The following is a 21,742-nucleotide window of genomic DNA, read 5'->3' as shown; positions in this document are numbered from 1 at the left end:
GTGGAGATGGAGCCAGCACCACCGAGCGACTTTGGCGTTGGAATAAGGTGAGTGTTTTGCTGTTTTTTAAACCCTTTAACAAAGGGAGCAGCTTTGTATTCCTAATACTATTCCTTTAAATGGCGAATTTTACAAAATATGCAAAATTTCTAGCATTACATACGAGGTAAGGTGCTTAATTCTTGAATGAGATTTCCCCTTCCCCCCCACTTTTTAAAAACAGGCTCTTACTTACAACTGCGGAAAAATGTTTATTCACAAATATCCCATTCTAAACAGTGGTAGACCAACCATACAAGAGTCTTGATAATTTATTGGAGCTGTTCCCTCACAAGACCTACACAATGCAAAGGAAAGCAGGAGTCTGGCAGTCACGTGTCCTTCAAGTAGAACAATGGCCTTGACACTGATTATTATTCCTACACAAGTCTCCTTATAGCTGGCTCTAATACATTAGCAATACAGGCAACAATTAAACTACATCTTGTCATACACGGAAGAGCTTCAATCTACCCACTGGAGTGTCCTGTAACAAAATAATCCCAAATTGTATGTCAGGGTTGTCCCTTATGCCAGGTGAGTTTTCAAGATACTGTTTATCTTCTGGTTTGAAGCTTGACATATTACACACCGTCCCATGTCCAATTTAATAGGAAACCAATGGATCTGCTTATGGTCGAATGTGCTGGGGATGTTCTCGCCAATTTAAGCAGATCTAAAAGCATGTTTAGCATTAGTGCAAAAAAAACCCCCCAAAAACGCCCCAAGGTGAAATAATTGGCGCTAATATAAACAAATGCCAATAGTGATTAGTGCAGGGGAAAATTTGTGTTCTATATCCACTGTGAGCTCCCGTGAACAAATTAAAACAAAGAAAATGTATCTGTGCAAACATGGCTCATGAATACTTCTATTTATCTTCAAAGATTTTGGTAACGATGTCACACACAAAAAAAAAAAAAAAAAAGGACAAAAAATGGTGAAATATGCTTTGACTACCGAACAAACATCCGCCCCAAACTACTGAATTTCCAGCTCACATTAGTCAGAGGAATCAATATTGCTCAATGGTTTTTTTTTGTCCAATTTGAAAAGAAAGGCGACTTCCATCACATCCATAAGAGCAAGAGAGGAGCAGAAGGTAGGTAAACAGTACTTTATAATTTTATATATATATAGCTAATATAAATAAAATGCTCACACAAAGTCAATTGTGAGAAGTCGTCTACTTATGGGTACAGGTTTTTCAGTCTGCAGTTTGGTAAACTTGCCCCTCTCAATTAGAAAGCCAAGTTTATAAAGATGCCGAATGAAGAAGGAAAAAAAAAAAAATTTAAAAAAAAAAAATCGGCACAGCAAGTTTGGATTTTACATGTGACTATTTTATGTTTTAAGTAGTAAAATGAATGTGCCTACGCTTTTACGATTACCATTTACCTACCTTCTGGTCCCCTCTTTCTCTTATGAATGTCCATGTGTGCCAACTCAGAGGCAGAACATCAAATACCTATTTTGCTGGGATTGTACCAAAAACACAGTTCATGTGTAGTATTTATTTCCCTGAAGAATGCACGATAAAAATCGACTAGTTTGGGGGAAGAACTGTTCACTATTCGATATATTACACTATTTCTTGTCCTTGTATAATTAATGCATCTTTCAAGAAAAATATAAGTATTTAGGTGTTGTGAAGTTGCACCAAGGTGTTTATGTTTAGCACTAAACGCATTTATGTACAAACACGAACGTCCTTCTTAAGATTCAATGACAAAAGCCACTGCTCCCTTTCGTCCATAATGGGTGTAAAAATATAAGCATGGGGTGGAACAGGCCATTCTGTGGTCGGAATGGTGTTAAGAGGAGAGGGCATTGCGTCAAGAGCTTCTGCTTGTGTCACTCTAGATCCTTAAGGTTTGACAGGGAGGAGGGGGAGAAGGCTGCCAAATTTAAAATGTTGAATCACAGGAAACTTCTCCAAGCACTGCAAAGAGAGAGAGAGAGAGAGAGAGAAAGAAAAAACTTTAGACAGAATTATTTGCAGTACATGGGGTTCATGGAAAATAGCAAGAAAATGTACATTGTACATTTACCTTTGTCCTAACACAAATATATAAAAAATATACAGTATACAAATTATTTATTGTGGTCTCTGTGCCATTCTAAGGTGAAAGCAGACCAAACACTAGAATTCCATGTTGTGTGTATTGTGCTTTTACTAATGTAAATTCCAGACAGAATACAATAATAAAAAAAAAAGCCACCTTAAAAAGATCTACCATCTTTAAAAAAAACAAAAAAAAAAAAAAAAAAACACCCCCAATAAAATTGCAAAACTCCCCCTCCAATTTACTATGTACATTCTGTAGGCTTTAGATTTATAGATTGCGCATATTAACGCTCGTTCTACAATGCTGCTGAATGTGTTGGTGGCATTATATAAAATACATTCAATGGTTACACCAAACACCAGGACCATTTCTGCTTTTAGAAGTGGTCATGTTAGAAGGAATCTGTATGTATAGATTTATCTTCACTTTTGTTTGCAGGGCTAGTTGCACCCCCGGCAGACATGACTCTGTTCTACGTGGTCTAATGTCAATTATATGCAAAACGTTTGCACTGTGCACTGGCGACAGACACCACCAGCTTCTATCCATGCAGGTAGCAATGTCCTCCCCCCTCATGTCAGCCTCCTTCCATTGTTTAGTGCTAGTTTTTCCTTTTTTTTTTTTTAAGTTATATCCTTTTGTCCACCCTCCATTTCCTTCCTTCCTTCCTGGCCCTGAGCAGGTGAGGACAGGCCAATCAAATGCTCCTATATTAGAAGAATTTGATTGGACCTCATGAGAGAAGCACTGACATCAGTTGGGGCGTTCAAACCAGCTAGGCAAGTTCCTTTGTTTTACCCTGTTTTCTTAAATATAAATGAGAGGGACAACAATTTACTAATGCCCAACAGATTATGCTAAATAATAATGAAAAAGGGCTGGATTAACGCTTTCAAGTATTTTAGAAGAAACAATATAGTGAAGATTTTCTCTGGTTTCCATTTATGCTTCAATAAAAACACTATAGGAACCAAACAACCTTAGCTTAATGAAGCCGTCTAGGTGTATAGATTATGCCCCAGCAGTCTCACTGCTCAGTTCTCTGCCATTTAGGCGTTAAATCGCTTTGTTTATACTGCATTGTCACACCTCACTGCATGTGACTGCAGAGCCTTCCTAAACACTTCCTGTAAAGAGAGATCTAATGGTTAAACTTCCTTTATTGCACAGTCTTTTTAATTTAGAATATTTCCTGCTTTGTTAATAGTCTTCTAGACTCTTGCAGGAGCCTCCCGTGTGTGATTAAAGTTCAATTTACAGAGCAGAAGGTAAAAGAATCTACAGCAAGTTAACATCTGACTGGAAATGAAACCATATGTCAGTCACAGCCAGGGGAGGTGTGGCTAGGGCTGCATATACAGAAACAAAAGTGATTTAACTCCTAAATGGCAGTGGATTAAGCAGTGAAACTTCAGAGGCATGATTTATACACCAAAACTGATTTATAAAGATAAAGTTGTTTTGGAGCCTTTAGTGTCCTTTTAATGGTGCAGCTGTTATTTTTACCAATCTCAACTGAACACATTTTATTTATCCAGGAAAAACAACAGACTGAGTCATCGTTTCAAGAAATGAACAAGTAAGGGAAAACTAGCTAGAGTCTGCTGCTCCCCGCCACCACTACCTTTGACAGAGCCAGAAGTTCCTAAACAAGAATGTCAGTTAGCTTCTTGAACTAAGCCTTTAAATGTAAGGCTTAGCTAATTGGCTGAGAGTGTCAGCTGATCTGTCAGCCAATGAGCTAAGCCTGGCAACTTACAACTCTCCGGTGCTGGTATGAAGGCAGGCAGCAGCTCCCGGCAAACCCCAGCTAAGAAGTTAAAACGTTCAAAAACGGTTTGACTCCATACAATGGTGTGTTCACTGAGGCACTCTGTCCTGGCACCACAAGCACTAAAGCGAGCTGCAGTAGTTTTGTCAATCTTTCTTTTATTAGAGACAAATAAGATGGGGTACATAAGAGAAATTGGGGGAAACGTTCAAATGAATTACAGTATAGAGTCAGTACAGCAAGATTAAATTACATTTCCTGAATTGCGATGCCTCAATTTTTAAATTTTTGTCGTTAAAACTTTAGTTAGAAAATACAGGCTATGGATCATAAGATCCGGTTAGTAACATGCTAAAATATTAGAGGTCATACAGTTGGTTACACATGTGTAGACAAGAAGCTCACAGTTGAAAGAAACAGTGGTTAGACATTAGGTTAAATGTTATGAGTGTCGATCAGTGAATTAAAACATAAACAACGTGTACTTATATTGCATGTAGGGTCCTATTCAGTGTAGTGTACTGCTAATTAACAGCTTTAGGCCAAATAAGGTCCTGGAAACTCCTATATGCGCCATAGGAAAGACAGTGTTAGATATCTTATCAAGATAATAGTAAAAGAGGAAATGAGTCGAGCATAGGGAGTCCAAGGAGGTCTAATTAGCAGGTAAAACAATATGTGCTATGCTTATGGACTACATTGCCATATGTGGCTTTAATAACTTAAGATGCAGGTGAGTTAAGCTAAGAGGTACCTGCTACACTCTGCTGAGGCAAGTAAGGCTGGTACCTGAGGAGTCGGGTGAGGAGCACCTCAGTGAGTGGTTTAGAAAAGAAAAAAAGATAAATAAAAGGAAACTGAGTCCTCGGCAGTCCAGTGGTGCTCATGACCATCTTGTGTGTAGGAGCAGCAGGTATCCCTGCGAAATAACAGGTAGGTATGGGACACCTGCCGCTAGTCCGTCTTAGGCCCTCAACCCACGCCAGTCCTTGCGGCCCGCCGCCCGGCAGCAAGAATCCGCTCGGCAATATGCTGTGGCCAAACGGTCTCGATGGGGTGTTGTGAGGGACGTTGGAGCCGGACAGATTTGGTGATGTGAGGCTGTGCCGTTCCCCGAGTTGCTGTGCGGGTCTGCATATGCCAGGTTGCGCTTTGGTGGTCGGAAGGGTCAGGTTCCTCTGGGTGGGGAGTGTGTCGAGCGGGATCGGTTGTGTCGTTCCGGTAGTCGTAGGACCGTCTGCCAGTCTCGGAGGGAGATGTCGTCCGCACTCGCCGCTTCGGTCCCCGGTTCTGTTTCTGGCCGGAGACCGCTCCAGTGGCTGGGGGTATGTGTCTGCCTAGTTGACGCCGGGTCGCTGGTCGTATCCATGTCGCCAGTGCACACATTACTGAGTGGAGGGACCTTCCTCTGATCTGGAGTTTGGTCCACAAGTGATTGCCGATCCGTTCAAGGAATACACAAATGTTTTCAGGTGGCTTAGTAAGGGAGCGTTTTGGCGCTGATTGTGCTTTGGCCGCCATCTTGATTGGACCTCGAGCTGCAGTAGTTATGGTGCTCGGAGCATTCCTTGAACACACAATGCTATTTCACCAGCTGACATTTATAACACCACTGTGGATTATTTTAAAACCGAAAAAGCATTATCTACAGTGGAAGTCAATGTTGCTACTTTAAAAATTGCCCTGGATTGGCAATATAATTTCACTTGCGTAGCCTACTCTCGATGGGAGAATCACAAGATTGTGAATAAGCCAGGTTTGTAATGGCAACACTGCTACCCATCCTAAACATTGTGATTATTAATACACAATAGACTTGTACTGCTGCTATCAATTAGAACACTCACAGGATTCTAGCCGTCATTTATTTTAGACCTGGAAACATTCTCCAAGTTACCTTTGGTTTCCGTTTAGCGCTTTTGACTTGAGATGTAAAATTCCCTTTCATTCCTGACCATTTACAATTTAACGAACGTTATAGAATACATGCTCCGACTGAAGCACATTCGGGGTTATTCTATAAACTAGAGAAGAATTGACGTGGAAAATGCAACTTTTAGTCCAAAATAGACCAGATTAAAAATTAAAGAGCTCAGTTGAAAAATTGTTCCAATAGAATGTTTTCTTTACAAAGTCACAGTTAAGTAGACAAACTTGTCAGTTCATTGTATTATGTTTTTGGATTGGAGTACAGATCTATGGAACACTCAGATTTAAAGCACCTTTCAAGGTGAGAAGGTGGAGTTCTGTCCCGAACGAGTCCTTTAAAGTTCTGCTGTTTGCACTGTGTTGCTTCGTGTTTTACATAGCAGTAAATGCTGTTAGGATAACGAACAGGCTTGCTGATTAAGACAGGATGAAACACAGAGGGAGGGGACTGTTTGAGTTCTTGGTTTCTACAGGAAGTTTACTAGTAATAGACTTTCCACGTATGTGTGGGAAGAGACAGCAAGATCTGCAGCTGTGCTTTCCAAACAGGGCAATAAATGGTGTTAACTCTTCCCAGTATCTCATGAGGTGCTGTCAATTTGCCCCCAAGCTGCACCGTATCAAAATCTACTATGATAGCTATCCTAATCATCGAATATACAAATACAGTACTTCTACTAATTGAAGGCATTTTGCCTGAACTTGCTTGAAGCACACACACACACACACACACACAGCGTCTATTCTTGTCTAACGAAGGAAATATCATACACAGATTATAGAGATTTCAACAACAAAAAAAAAGTCTTCTTTAAAATTAAATATAGAAAAGAGATCTTACACCACTATTATGTGAAACAAAAAGATTCAACCAATAGCTTTCCGGAAGACATTCTAAGAATATATAACAGCAGAAGTATAAATATAAAACAATAACAAACAAGGCAATATGCTTCCGCAATATATTATTTTATTATTTATATAGCGCCATCAGATTCCGTTGCGCTGTACAATGGCTAGATGCGGGGCTCTATATTCATGGATTCTAATAGGATTGCTTTAAAAACTGTATTCACTAATTTTGTCCTTCTTCACCATGTCCCATGTTCTCCAGAGGTACTCCATCTGGACACACTCCGTATATGCCTGCACTAATCCCCCTGGTGCTGTGATTTGTCTGACCATTGTCTAACCTTGTCAGTGAGAATTTAGCCCAGCACAGAACCTACACAGGGCCCTGCATAGTATCTTTAAGCTACCATGCCCCTATCTGTTTACACCTTAACGGATGCACAATATCTCCTTAAAGGCTTTGTCAGATCTGGTACCAAGAAATGTAAACTATTTGGTATTGGCACAAGATCTAGCATTGAAGGAGATATAGTGCATCAGTTAAGGTGTAAACTATTTGGGATTGGTACCAGATCTGGCATTGAAGGAGATATTGTGAATCAGTTAAGGTGTAAGCTATTTTAGTGTACAAGGTTAATTTGTAGTAAACATTACATTGTGTGTAAAAATAAAATAAAAAAAATAAATTAAACTTCATACAAGAAGCAGGCTTTTTTTTTTGTCTGTTTAAGCTATAATCTTAAAAACTGATCCAAAGTTTCTTACAGGTCACAAAATTCAACTATTTTGGGAATACCTAAAAGTACAATTTTTGCAGTTAAGCATACCTTCAACATAAGTTGGAGTCCACTGATGGTTGTACATACAGCCATCTTGCCCTAAGGAAACACAACATAACCTGCAGACTTGGAATTGCGGGATGCTGTGCAAATCATATGGAGAGAGAGAAGTATTCGCCCTGTTCATTTCTGCACCATACTGGACTACGGTGAAAGCCATATTCACGTAGAGCTTGGAACAGGGTTCAAAGTTTCCACTGATCACTAACCACTGATCAGTGAAACTTTAGCCCTGGTGAGTGGACATTTACCCCTGAATATGCTATAGCTTGAAGTAGCAGGCCTGGCTCGTAGCGTATACCTTTAAATTTTATAAGATGTATATTCACATGTGCTGAGGATTTGTAAGCACAAATGTTTTATTAACAACCAAGTCTAGGTCAGGAGTAGATTTTGGACTACATCTCCCATAATGATCTTATAGCCATAATGCTGGCAAAGCATCAGGGGAGATGTAGTTCACAATACCCTGAGTGCCAAAGGATGATTTCCCCTGATTTAGCTCATAGAGATAATGCAATAAAATAGGCATCAAAAATAATGAATCCATAAAAAAAAATACCACCTATTAACTTGTTTTCTGCCTCAGTATGTAGAATTTAGATCACTCTCAAGTAGCTTCGTTCATGAAAACACATGAATGACGCCATGTCTGTTTTAATGAATTGAACTATGCAGGGAGACCAGGACAAGGCAGCTATAACCTCTGCAAGGAGCATAGGTTGTTATGGTGCTTTAGTGTCCATCCAATGAAAGCATTATGTAAACATATACTACAAGAATGCATTAAAAATCAGGTCTATAATATAGGGTGCCATTCTGATTACAGTCCTGCCCTTAATGGCGATACTGTGCACCGTATTAATGAAGGATCTGGCAATAGACTGAGAATTATTTCATAGCAATTGAAAGATAAAAACACATTTTGATTTTAGATTAAGGCCAAGGTCTGCCGTTACCATCTTAAAAGCTAGTTGGGGCCGGGGATTTCTTCACCTCTTGTCTCTGTTATATTTCGTATGTAATAATAATAATATTATTTAATTAATAAATACATTTAAAAAAAGCAATTTAAGTGGCACTTTTTTCTCTCTTTATTTTAAGTATTATAACTGAACATCAATTCACTTCCACCCATCGAGCATGCAAAAGTTAGTTTGTGATTTAATGAAAATAAAGCAAGAATTATATATTCAGCGGCACATAAAGAGGAGGTGGGGGTACAGGACATTGTACATCACAACATTATTTTACATTGTAAACAGCAGAATTGTGCCAAGAGATCAAGACGATAAAGGCTTGGTTCTATTGATTCCCAACCGAGGCACCCCAGATGTTTGCAAACTACAGTTCCCATGATCCTTAGCCAATCATAGGGTGCCAAGATTAGCCATCACTGTGCGTTGTGCTACTGCTAATTTGTGATGATAGTGAGTCTATCCTTACACACCTGGTGTTTTAGACAAAGCGGATTTATGGTAAGGATTGCTGGCGTGGCTTTATTTTACAAAAATTAAAAAAAGTGATAGTAAGTATGATATCAAGCGGGAGCCTTTTACAAATCTGTAAAGTCCAGGGTTAATAACATGTATGTATAAAGTTGCAGTAATGATAGATAACGGTGAAAGCAAGCAAAGGGAACAGGATCCTAGGAGCCATAGGAGTCCCCTTGTATCCTCTGTTAGCCCGAGCGCGTTGCAGCTGCCGGCTCTGCTGATGTCATGAGGGAGGCTGGGGGAGTGTAGCGATCAGACCACATGGAATTCCAACCAGGGTGAAAGTTCGCCTCGCTTCCCAGAGACTCTGGGGCCTGGAGGAGACTGAGCAAACAACAGCCCAGCTTCAAACCTAAATGCTATGCTGTTCTGCAGCCAGGAGTGGGTTTCATTTGGTAGGGTGAGAGGAACACACATGAGAGATGAAAGAAGGAGAGGTTTAGAAGTGGTTAGTGTTAGTCACAAGCGAGCACACATGGAAGCAGTATGCAAGAGGAAGGGAGCAGCGCTTTGGAAAAGTCAATGTATGGAGCTGATAATTAGCTCCAATTTAGTGCGCCTGGGAGGTATAATCGCCGCCTGTAGATATGGACCTGGTGTCTTGGTCCAGGTGGGCGGGGGGGGAAGGGTGCCATAATACAGAGATATGAAAGAAAAACAGAGAATGACACCAATATAGTGTAGTATTTATGTTTAAATAATAAAAAAATAAAAAGCTACAAAACTCACTCACATTTAATGGAGCCTTCTTATAGCTCCTAGTAAATAACGTGGAGTGGAATGATCCCCACTCTTGGATGTATATAGCAGAGATCCTCACCGTGGAGTATATGGATAAAACAAAGTAAAATATAGTTGCAGTATACAACACAATGCTTGGTTGTATAGGGAAAGATATAAGCAGTAGAAAGAGGGAAGTGCTCATGCCATTGTACAGATGAGACCTCACTTGGAGTATTGTACGCAGTACTGGAGACCGTATCTTCAGAAGGATATTGATACTTTTGGAGAGAGTTCAGAGAAGGGCTACTAAACTGGTTCATGGATTGCAGGATAAAACTTACCAGGAAAGGTTAAAGGATTTTAACATGTATAGCTTGGAGGAAAGACGAGATAGGGGGGATATGATAGAAACATTTAAATACATAAAGGGAATCAACACAGTAAAGGAGGAGACTATATTTAAAAGAAGAAAAACTACCACGACAAGAGGACAGTCTTAAATTAGAGGGACAAAGGTTTAAAAATAATACCAAAAAGTTTTACTTTACCAAGAGGGTAGTGGATGCATGGAATAGCCTTCCAGCTGAAGTGGAAGAGGTTAACACAGTGAGGGAGTTTAAGCATGCGTGGGATAGGCATAAGGCTATCCTAGATATAAGATAAGGCCAGGGACTAATGAAAGTATTCATAAAATACGGGTTCTTATCGGCTGTCACATTCTATCATGTTTCTATCAGAGTAAAAATTTGGTTTTGCTTAATCCATAAGGCGTAGGTGGTATATAGCCCACCAAGGAAGATGATGTTCAAACATCAGGATAAAAGGAAGGTCGGTATAAGAGATTAAAATTTTGTTTTACCGAAAACTCCTCTTAAAAACAGAGTAAGATAAAACACCAACGCGTTTCACCTATTACTCAGGCTTTTTTAAAGTGTTACAGGCAAAGGGACCTTCACTGTTTATATAGCAGAGTACAGATTTGAAAGAAACGGTCACGTGGTCGTCAAGTAATTAGCATTAAAAAAAAATATTAAATGTTTACTAAGAAGGGGAGAGGATAACAACACATATGGATACTTTAAAATATAAAAATGAAATGGCCAATATGAACAATGTAAATAGGCAAGGAGAAAGTAGGACCAACATGGCAACGAGGCCTGCGTCACATGGTTGGCACGGCGCAGTAAAACAGATAAAATGAAGAGTAGACTATATAGCTGATACGCAAGAAGGAGGGAAGGTGGAGAGGCTGGGAAAACAGAGATGAAAGAGGGACATTTCTATGTTTTTAAGTGGTTAGTCACAAGCGTTCGTTACACATGGAAGCAGCATGTAAAGCTGCTATAGGCTGTAAGGGGACACCAGATCTGCAGGACTGTACGGCTTGGTATCCACAAATACTTTAGGTGTTTATTCAGAAAAACGAGGATCGGAGAGCACCAACAAGAAAGAGAAATGCTAGGACAAAAAAAAAATTATAATAAAAATCTGCGTTGGGACATTTTTTTCTACAGTAACTTGTCTATTTTGCCCTAGAATTTCAAATCCCCAATGAGTTCTGCACAATTCACATTCTACTGAATAACCCCACATATTTTCCTTAAAAAGTCTGCTAAAAAAATAATAAAAAAAAAAGTCTGCTATAACAGCTTAATCATTGCAGCCATTGTGGGCTACAACACCCATCAAGCTGGACAGGAAAACCGTTTTTAATACCACATCAGACAGCCAGACTGAGGCTCCCTAGTGCGATCTCTGAACTCTGCTGCTTAGTGATGCAGACTCAACTGTGAGAACACATGGGAGTGTTTATTCAGCAATCTCCATGATTTAGATAGCTATAGCCGAGGGCTGAACTCTGAAGTTTCACTATTCAGCATATTGCTTGAAGAACTGATGGGTTCGTCTGGTTTGGCGTTCTCCTGAATTCTCCTGGACCTGTAGTTTTACAGCTGAATTCAAAAGGCAGGCAATGTTAACTTGCCGAATTCCAAACTAAAAAAAAGCTAAACTTAAACGGAGTTTAACGAAGAAAAAGCCGTGTTCTGATTGAGTTTACTGAAGCCAGCAGTTCTTCCCAGTCTCAGTATTGAACTCAGCAGAGTTCTAGATGAGCCCAATGGGACGGCTGCATTTATATTACCAACTGACTAAAAACCATAATTCTACTGAACCGAAATTCAAATGCCAAAATTTAAGGCACACTATAACGTTATGAATCCAAACACTTCTTCACCTGAGGATTTAAAATGTAAGACTTACCTTATATTCGTCAATCTTGCTGATCTCATCCAACCCAATGCTTCCCCATAAAGGAGCATTGGGAGGCTGTTGCGCATGCACAGCAAAACACAATGTGTTGTGCCAATCAAATGCTCTCCATGAAAAGCATTTGATAAAGTAGCTGTGTCGAACTTGGCTGATATGCTGTGATTAGGGTGTTTTTAGTCTTAAGTTGCAACTGTAGCCAAGTTGGTGACTTTTTACAAACCAGCTATTTTGTGTTCTGCCATTTCTCTGCAATTCGTAGCTCAGTGAATAATCCTTCTGCTTTCACTATTGCTGGGTTTTCGTATGACAACTATCTTTTCGAGATTATATTCTCGCCCCAACAAAGTCTACAGGTGATCTCCCATGTCACTGACAAACTAATCAGTAGATATCGCAGCCTCCTGCCACTGTGCAGCAATGCAAAATATTACGGCACACACAAATAAACATCGTGCAACCAGCCGCAAGTGTATTCAAACTGTACTGTAATGCAAATCTAACCCAGGATGCCCAAAAAACTGTAAATAAAAAAAAAAATAGATTTAAACAAAGCTCATCCTCTGAAGAAAAGATGGGATTTTCTAAATTATAACCGAAAAGTAGAAAACACGAAACAGAATTGTGTTTAACACTTTCTATGCTGCATCGAGCTCACTCACAGAATAAAAAGGGTTAAATTGCAGGGCCATGAAACTTCCCAGCCAGCACCTGGTCTGTGTGTGGATGCATAGACAAAGCCTGGTTTGCAGGAAGGAGACAGGACAGACTTCCAACAGACGCCTCCCAGATTACAGAGGTATGTGGGTGGAACCACACACAGGATGTGAAGCGGAGGGGTGGGGGGGGGGGGGGGAGATTGAGGAGGGGGGAGGAGGAAAGACTGATTCAGTTCTAAGGAACTTTTAACCTCTTTAATCCTTTGTCCCTTCATGCCTTAGCAGAGACATGGAGGGGGTTAACACCAGCTGACTGTTAACAGGAATTAAGCCTTCTCTATTAACTATTTGAAGACACAACATTCTAAACCCCCCCCCCCCCCCCCCCCCCCGCCCCCTCCCCTTCTTTCAGATGCTGATTGCCTTAACTCTGTTTCCCATCAGAAGAGTATGTTTATGGCACCGAAAAAAGTTAATAATTAAATTGAAGCTAAAATACACATGGCGATTTGATTGTAGATGGCTACAGAGTAGGTTAAAAACTTAAATAAACGTTAAATAAAATCTGGGATTATTCACTAAAAATTAAACTGAATTAAACTGTAATAAATGGATAGGACTTCAAAATGTAGGCAAACAGACGATTTGGAAAAATTCTCCAACTCGACTAGAATAGCTTGACTACTTTAGCCTAAATTTTATAATTTGGGTTTCAATTCTCTATAATTCTGTGTTTTTATTAATTTATTTAATTTTTATTAAAGGGACCCTATAGCATTAGGAATACAAATCTTTATTCTCAACACTATAGTCTTAATGTCTGTATTAGTCCCGTCCCCCGGCACCCACAATGTACAATAAATAATAATAAAATAAAAAAAAAATTATAAAAAAAAGATTTCCCCCACTGCCAAGCCTCCTTCGGTGCTGCCGGTGCTCGTCCTTGCATTACGTCCTCTTGAAGGTGTGCCTACAGGATGATGGTCCAATCCAGTGTTCCTTATAGAGGAGCTCTGGGGAGTGAAGGGGCATGTGCAGCGCTGGCCACAATCCGCCAATGATTCTCTTGTCATAGAGAATAAATGAATGCATGACTCCCTAGGACAACCCATGATGGCACTGCGCATACAAGACTTGGAGGCATAGCTTGAAGCCGAGCTTCTAAGCCTTCAAATTATTAAAATCATGCTATTTAGAACCTAGGGCATATGGGGTAGGGGACGACGACTACTGTAGGCACTATAACAACTTCATTTAGATGAAGTTGTTTTAGTGAGCACCATGCTTATTCATATGCTTATGTAATTTTCAAAAAGTTATAGTTACCTTTTAACATGTTTGTGGAGGGAGAAAAAAATTCCTAAATGCAACAGTAATAAACATCAATATGGAAATCAAAAGCACACAGCCAGGATTACGTTATTTTGAGCCACACACATCTTCCACGTTTGTGGCTGAGCTGGATACGCCTTCAACAGATGACCTGCTGGCTGATAGACCATTTTTGATAATATTTTCGTGCATAAAAGAACACATTCTGCCAAAGGGAAATCAATTAATTAGCCACGGGAGTTTCTGTAGGATTTATTTTGTGATTAATCCATTTCCCTCTATCAGAATATAGAGGGAGGCATTTTTCATGTATATCCCAACAGAGCATGGCATTTGTGTATAACCAGTACCAAGTGTCCAAATCTGCTACCTCTAATAAACGGTCATTAAAGCCATTGGAAGCTAGGATATAATTCTTTTTCTATAACCTTGTTACTTCTCTACCCCATGTCAAACCAAAACAGATAGTAGATTTGTGACTGGAGGCTATTCTGTAAAGCGGGGGTTTCAAACCTTCTCATTCAGCTGCTGTGGAACCACAATTCCTGTAACTCTGTGGCAGAGAATGTAGGGAAATGGAGTCTAAGTCCAAGGCTGTACTGGATCATTGACTATTAGGATATTGTTTTATGCTTTTTATAGACAATCTGTCCATTGGATGTTACCAATGTACATAATACACATTTCACATTTTCAATGGTTCTAGTCTGAAGGAGAATGAATGTGATATATTAAACCCACTGCAAGATTGGTGGGCTCGGCTATCTTGTTCCATGACGCCATAGTTCGCTTACCTCGGCCTTATACATGCGAACGAGCCCTTGGTTCACTTTAGACCAGGAAGGGACCGCGCTGATATTCCAAAGCTGGTTGGAGTGCTCCGCAAATGGGCCTGTCTTCATCTACGAATAGAAAGAAAGAATTTTACTGAGAGAGGTTAAGGCCGGTCATGCTCTGGAAGCAATTTTCCAATATGGCAGGTAGACTGGAATAAACACACAAGGAGCAGCTGTTTTGTTTTTGCAGCAAACTTCATAAAATGACTAAAAAAAAAAAAAAAAAAAAAATATTCGTTGACATCACTTAGATCCCTGTGAAAAACAAAATTTTGGAGGTTTTGTACCACTATAAATAAATGGTTCACTACTTACTTGTGCTCAGTCATAGCACAAAATATGTGGTTGCAAAATAGTTTATATTCAAACAAGGCTGGGAAGAAGGGAAATGTACACATATTATGGAGGCGTTTATTTATTAAATTGAGAACTGCCGAGAATTGACGAGTTACAGGCCAGAATAATGGAGATGGAAAAGCAGATCAAAGAGTAGAAGATTTTTCTTCTTCAGTTTGGCCAATTTTGCAATTCCCTCCAAAATATCAGATTTTGAGACTAAACCTCTAAAAGTTCATTATGCAAAATATTCGGGCATAAATTTCGTACGACTCACTGTTCTAATGATCATTGCTAACTTCTGCTGTCAAGTAGATCTCTTACTTGGATTGCTAGCCTTTCTGACTAGAGTTTGAACTTTGCACTGGTTTTTCTTCACACTTTTGAAAAAAAATATTTGATATTTTCAGCGTACAAAGAGAGGTTCTATTGCTGTAAAAACATTACAATGCCATAAGACAGTAGGACGAGATTTACTACACTAGGAATTGTGCACAATTCTCTAAAGCTGGATTTATGTAGAATTAAAAATGTTGGCGTTTCTGAACATGAAAAATTCTCCAATTTGGTTATTTTTCCTCCACTGCTATCTTGGCTTCGAATCTGAAATCTCGTCTAGTCCTCACAACGCTCGTTTAAGCGAATAATCTTAAATAAGTTGCTTGACACTCTGACAATTAAATGGTTAAAAGATTTGAAAGCAGGAATACTGTCCCAATCTGTCAACGTTGTATCCGTTAATAAAAAAGGGCGTCTAGATCTATTTCCAAATATTTATTTTCAGTGAAGCTGTGCTATTTACAGAACGGAATGAAACGCAATGTGATTTGCAGTACGAAACGCAATTTTTTTGGTTCGGTTTACTGCTCTCCTGTTTCCCAAGACACTTCCTGGTTTTGGCTATCAGTGTTCCTTCCTGAATTTCGAGATAAAATACCTGCAATTATCCAATAGGACTGCAGCAACATCAAACCTCCCGCCTACCCCCTTCCCTCTTTAATAACTTGTCATTCTATTTGCCTGTACAATCTTGTAGTCCGTTTAATTGCTAGGTTGCACTGAAGCAGAGACATGCAAACTGGCATTTCACAAGCCGGGACTTTCCCAGCGCTGACACTAATCTGTTATAATGCCAGACAGTAACCAGTGCACCGTATATGGTTAATGGTAAAACTTACCAGGGGCCAGATTTCGAGAAACAAGCACAATGGAGGGTATAGGTGGAAAACCTAGGTTTAACCCTTTGATATCTGACAAAACAAAGAACGAAAACTGCTATAGAACGTACGGCTGCAGACAAACGGAAATTTTTGCGTTCTCTCTTTTTTTTTTATTTCCTCTAAAAACTGAAGAACTTCCAGTTAAGAGAGAGCAGGAGGAGGAACTATTTTCGTTAAAAAAAAAATAAATAAAAAAAATGATATTACATAGACATGACTGCAATTTGGATATATATTTTAAATATCGACATTTATAAAAGGTTTTTTTCATGTGCAGCAGGAAATTACGCACATATATTTATTAAGAATTGTTTGTTTGTGTGTGTTTGATACACACACAATATGTACACAAGCAAATCCGAAGTACATTAAACACTTAATTTGTTTTTGTGTTGCTTGATAAACGTATTGTACAGAAAAATAAAAAATTGAAAACCAAAAAAAAAACACTTTTCCTCCTCATTTGAAGGATAAGAATTGTATAAAAATTGCCTGTTTTAAAAAGGGCCAGTAAAATAGAGAAAGAACGGCATACAAAGAGAATCCAGGGATATGTCAGAGGAGAGAGACTGCAACAGAAAGAGTCCAGAGCTGAGAGAGAGAGAGAGACATCACATGATGGAGAGGGGAAGAGAGAGAGCCAATCCTTCAGTATCCTCAGGGGGATTGTATGAGTCAGAGAAGCCATATTGAGCAGGAAATTACTCACACAGGCTTCTACGTTCCTGACTCTACTCTCCCCAGAGAATGAGCCTTTTGTAAATGGTTCCTCAGTCAGTAAGAGGAGGGAGAGCGGGGAGGGAGACAGGGGGAGATGAGGGATAGATGAGAACAACCCCTTCCTGTCAGTTCCTTCCCTTCCAGCAGTAACCTGAAACCTCCCTTCTCTAGATCGAGAGCAGGGAGGGGGAAAAAAAGAATTTCTCCTCCAAATTTAGAAGGGCAGAGTGAAGTGGAAACTGTGTTGCGAGAGATTTCTCAGGCATGGCAGGCTTCACTGTGTCCTTTTTAATTTGCTACAAGTCATTTTCGTTTTGTTGTTTCTTTTTTTACTCATTTAGAACTTCAGCGATTTTACACTTTATTCTAGTACATGTTTAACACTTTCAGTGCCTCGGTGTACGCAAGACTTTAACCCAAGTGTGGCTGACAATTTGCCCTTCGGTTCTTGTAGCCTTTCCACTCGCATGGTGCAATGCCAGCATATAGGCTGGCAAAGGGCAGTGAGGGTCGTACGATGGCTACAGGGCTGTCTTTTGGTCACCCCTGCTTTAAACAAAGGCTTTGCCCTGGAACGGGGGGCATATGCCACCTGCTCAGTGCAAATGTTCCATGCCCACAGAGGGAGGGGTTAAATATATTTTAGACACCTTTTTAAACAACGCCAACAACCTTAGCCATTTATGTTCCTTAGGGTACAAAAGCTATGTGCGCAGAGTGAAATTTCCACACAGTGCCCATCCCTACCAACGGAAAGCTGTGCCACGCATGGTTAGGCATACGGTTGAGCAACAGGGAGCTATTAAAAAAAGAATACATTGCTGGGCAGAAGGGAAAGGAACCGGCACTAAACAGGGCTATTTATGAGCCAGTTCACGTTTCCGTCTTTTTTCGGTAATGGTTACTGAGTGACTAAGGGAATATGCAAACTATATTAAATACTTTGAAGGGGGAAGTATATTTAAAGGCACTGTATTGTGCAAAACATTACAGAGCCACGTTGTTCTTTGTCAAACCTTTGGGAGTAGTTTGCAAAAAAATCAGGGCTGTTCACTCCCCCCACTGCCATCCAGGTTGGACACAACAGATATTTATTTTGAAGAGTAAATTCTGCATTATCATTGCTGCCCAGGAGGAGGTGGGCTCTGGGTGCTGTGGAAACCCACATTATGTTGTCAGACCGCACCTACAGCATTTGACAAAGAACCAGGGATGGCATTGAGATATTATTGGCAATCAAACTACAAAATTTACGCCAAAAGAAATAGGATTTTCTAAATATTTCAGACTAGATTTTGCTTTGTTGTCAATTCACAGCCTGCTTCCCAAGACGTGTCCCTTTGCAGAGGCTGTTCGTCACTGGGACCAAATTTGGAAAAAAAAAAAAATTCCTACTGCAGCGTCCTACTTTCTGGGAGCTAAATTGTTTGATGTGTATAAGTGTATTACACAGTATCCGACTTGTAAATCTCACAGTAATGATAGTAAACGTGTTCAGAAATTACATAATTTACTATTGTTAGGTCATGAAGTTACTAAAAAAACTTTCTCTAATCATCTAGTACAGAGATAGGCAACCTTCGGCACTCCAGATATTGTGGACAACATCCCCCATAATGCTCTTACAACCGTAATGCTGACAAAGCATCATGGGAGGTGTAGTCCAAAACATCTGGAGTGCCGAAGGTTGCCTATGCCTGGCTCTAGGAGAAGGCCATATCTTGAGCAACACTGCTAAAAGTGCACAGGTTTACTCATCTGAAATTATGGAACGCGTCTCACAAAAACAGTTTAGTGAATAAACCCCCACGAGATATAAAACAATATGACTGAACTGTAATGATTTTTCAGTTATCTGGCTTGAAAGTTTAACTAAAAAATAAAAAAATAAACTTGGTATTCTCCCCCCAAAATTGACTTTTTGGCAATTATGACTTATGCCCAGATGACAAAATATCCATTTTTATACAGGACATGAAACAAGTCAAAGATAATTTTCAAGGGAGTGGACCTCTAAACAAAAAAAATGGGTCGTATACCTTTAAATATGCATCCGCTGCAGTCAGCAAGTCAAGAGTAACTTGTCTTGGTACATGAGCATTAAAAGGTAACCTTATATTTACCCTTCTGTTAATGTATACACAAGAATGTTCCTGTGTTCAACACTGTAGCACACTGATGCTAATCACTGCAGGTGTTCTGGACGCACTGCTGCTGTTCCCATGTTGCTCAGCTAGAATGTAGAGTGCCTGAGCATCATGTGAGTGCGAGTCACTAGCAATGGTGGTGCCAAGGGGAGCGATCAGTGCTGTAGGATGTGTTTTTGTCTGACAATGGTTTAAAGGCATTATTCGATAAACGGTGTTTACAGTGATTATAGTGCAGTTTGAAAGAAATTCTGTACATTTTTTTAGTAAAATCAAACCCAAGTTATATAACATCTGTACTGTTTTAGCCACAAAAAGGCAGATCCAGATAACCTGAAAACCTTTTTTTTCTCATTGACTAAATACATCAGGGCTATTCGATAAAGTGTGAATTACCAGGGAGGTTTCCTTGTTGGGAATCCCGGCATAACATTAATTTACTTTGCATTCCTTATCATTAGTGAATAATTCTGCTAATATTTTTTAAAATTCAGCTGTCTATATTTCCTTTTCTACTGTCCTTTTAAAAGGAAAAATAAATAAATAAAAATAATAATGAATCAAATAGATGTAACTTCCATTATTTAGAGGATTTTACATATGGTTTCCATGAGGAATGCTTAAGCTGGCCTTTTAATTGATAAGGATCCCAAAGCCTGTTTTACAGGCTCACACGCTATTGGAATGAAAGGTGCCCCCAGGGTTCAATCCTGTATTTAGCCACTGGGGGGCAATACACAGTCTTAATGCACAAAAGGCTGGTATTCTCTCACTGACCGTGTTCATTCAAGTCTGATGTCGGGGGAGTTGGGTGTTAAATACCAATGCAGACCTACCCATGGAAACACTGCATAAAAGGAAAGTGGAGAAAATGACAAACTCACTGCTCTTATTTATGTTAAGACACCTTTAAAAGTTCTGCATCATAATAAATGAAATGTATTTATCTTTTTCCTTGTATAGGCGGATCTGGAAAAATGACCACAACGGTTTAATTTTTATATATTTTTTGGTATTTGTACTGGGAAAAAAAGCAGCACTTTGAGAGGTAAACACTTAAAAGATACATGCAGTTTATAACACAGAACATGTTATTTTTATGCATTTATAATTGATGGCATGAACTACAAGCAGAACATTCCACTTGCTTACTTAATAAAAACATGGTTGCAAAGCGTTTTATGTATTTTAGATTTTCAATGACTGGTACTTACATAACCCAATCCTGAATGATTCTCAAATTTGTCCTGGACAGATTGGGCCACAAAAGCCTTAGTATACACCTCTGACATAATTAATAGCACGTGTTTCAGCCACGGATCTATGGCTGCTTGTCTGTCATTTAATCTATCAGAGACAAAATGACCCATCTAGGCTCCTGTAAGAGGATCCTTAAAGGGACACAATAGTCACCAAAAAACAACAGCTTATTGTAGTTCTTCTGGGGACAACAGTCTGTCCCTGCAGGTATTTCATGTATACACTGCCTTTTTGGAGAAAAGGCTACAGCCTAGGAACACCTCTAGTGGCCACTCCTCAGACAGTTTGCATGAAGATGCTGAATTTTCCTCAGAGAGATGCATTAAGTCAATGCATCTCTACGGCATTTGGCCCCGCCTCCGCGGCTGAGATCATCAGAATTGACGACCCCAGCCATCACAATGCTTTTTTATAGGAAATCATTGTGATTGGCTGAGATCAACAATTCTGATGATGTCAGCCAAGGAGGTGGGTCAGGGGCGGAGTCAGAGGCAAGGAGCCTTGTGTTGCACTGAAAAAAAAAAAAAAGGTGTGTAAGTCACATTTCTAACCCTAGGTAAGGGGGAAGACCACCTAAACTGTGGTTTTAGAACTAGTGTCAGGAATACACATTTGTGTTCCTGACACTATAGTGCCCCTTTAAATATACATTATGAGTAGAATTTGAGGACAATGAACAGATTTGTCAGTGAGTGACATATCTGTATTAAGGACAGGAAGACATTAAGGTATAATAGCTTTTTTTGAGACTTGTTCATTAAAATCAAATTCCTTTTAATCCACACCTGAAAGATTCGATCGGTCTGGTACTTATCTGTGGAGTCCTATTCATAAACTAAGACTCAACAGGTAAATCCCACATGGATCAATTAGTTGAGATGTGGAATAAAGGAATTTGATTCGGACAAACTAATTTTTGCACAAATCTTTAATATATATATATATATATATATATATATATATATATATATATATATATATATATATATATATATATATATATATATATATATTGTGTACTGTGTCTTTAATGCACATATGTCCGACTTACTGACGGATATTACCCTGAAACAGAGAAAAATAAACCGCACTCAAATCCACTTAAAACCGAGTGCACCGAAGCAGTATCAGCAAATCAAAAAAATCTTCAGGCACTCACGGAATTAAAGGACCACTATAGGCACCCAGACCACTTCAGTTCAATGAAGTGGTCTGGGTGCCAGATCACTCTAGTTTTAACCCTGCA

General features: G+C 39.4%; 1 protein-coding gene across 1 annotated transcript in view; it reads right to left on the bottom strand.

The window, feature by feature from the left end:
• Window positions 1-231: 231 nt before the first annotated feature.
• PTPA (protein phosphatase 2 phosphatase activator) overlaps window positions 232-21,742 on the bottom strand; it is a 51,963-nt gene continuing 30,452 nt past the window's right edge. Inside the window, exons 9-10 of the mRNA XM_063432644.1 lie at window positions 14,772-14,879; window positions 232-1,981 (exon numbers count right to left, since the gene is read on the bottom strand). Of these exons, the coding sequence (XP_063288714.1) occupies window positions 1,907-1,981; window positions 14,772-14,879 (183 nt within the window). The 3' untranslated portion in view covers window positions 232-1,906. The remainder of the gene's footprint in view (window positions 1,982-14,771; window positions 14,880-21,742) is intronic.

The sequence above is a fragment of the Pelobates fuscus genome, chromosome 9 (assembly GCF_036172605.1).
Source record: "Pelobates fuscus isolate aPelFus1 chromosome 9, aPelFus1.pri, whole genome shotgun sequence".
In the NCBI taxonomy this organism is placed as follows: domain Eukaryota; kingdom Metazoa; phylum Chordata; class Amphibia; order Anura; family Pelobatidae; genus Pelobates; species Pelobates fuscus.
Note: the sequence above shows the minus strand (reverse complement) of the source record. Positions and strands in the feature narration are given on the sequence as shown.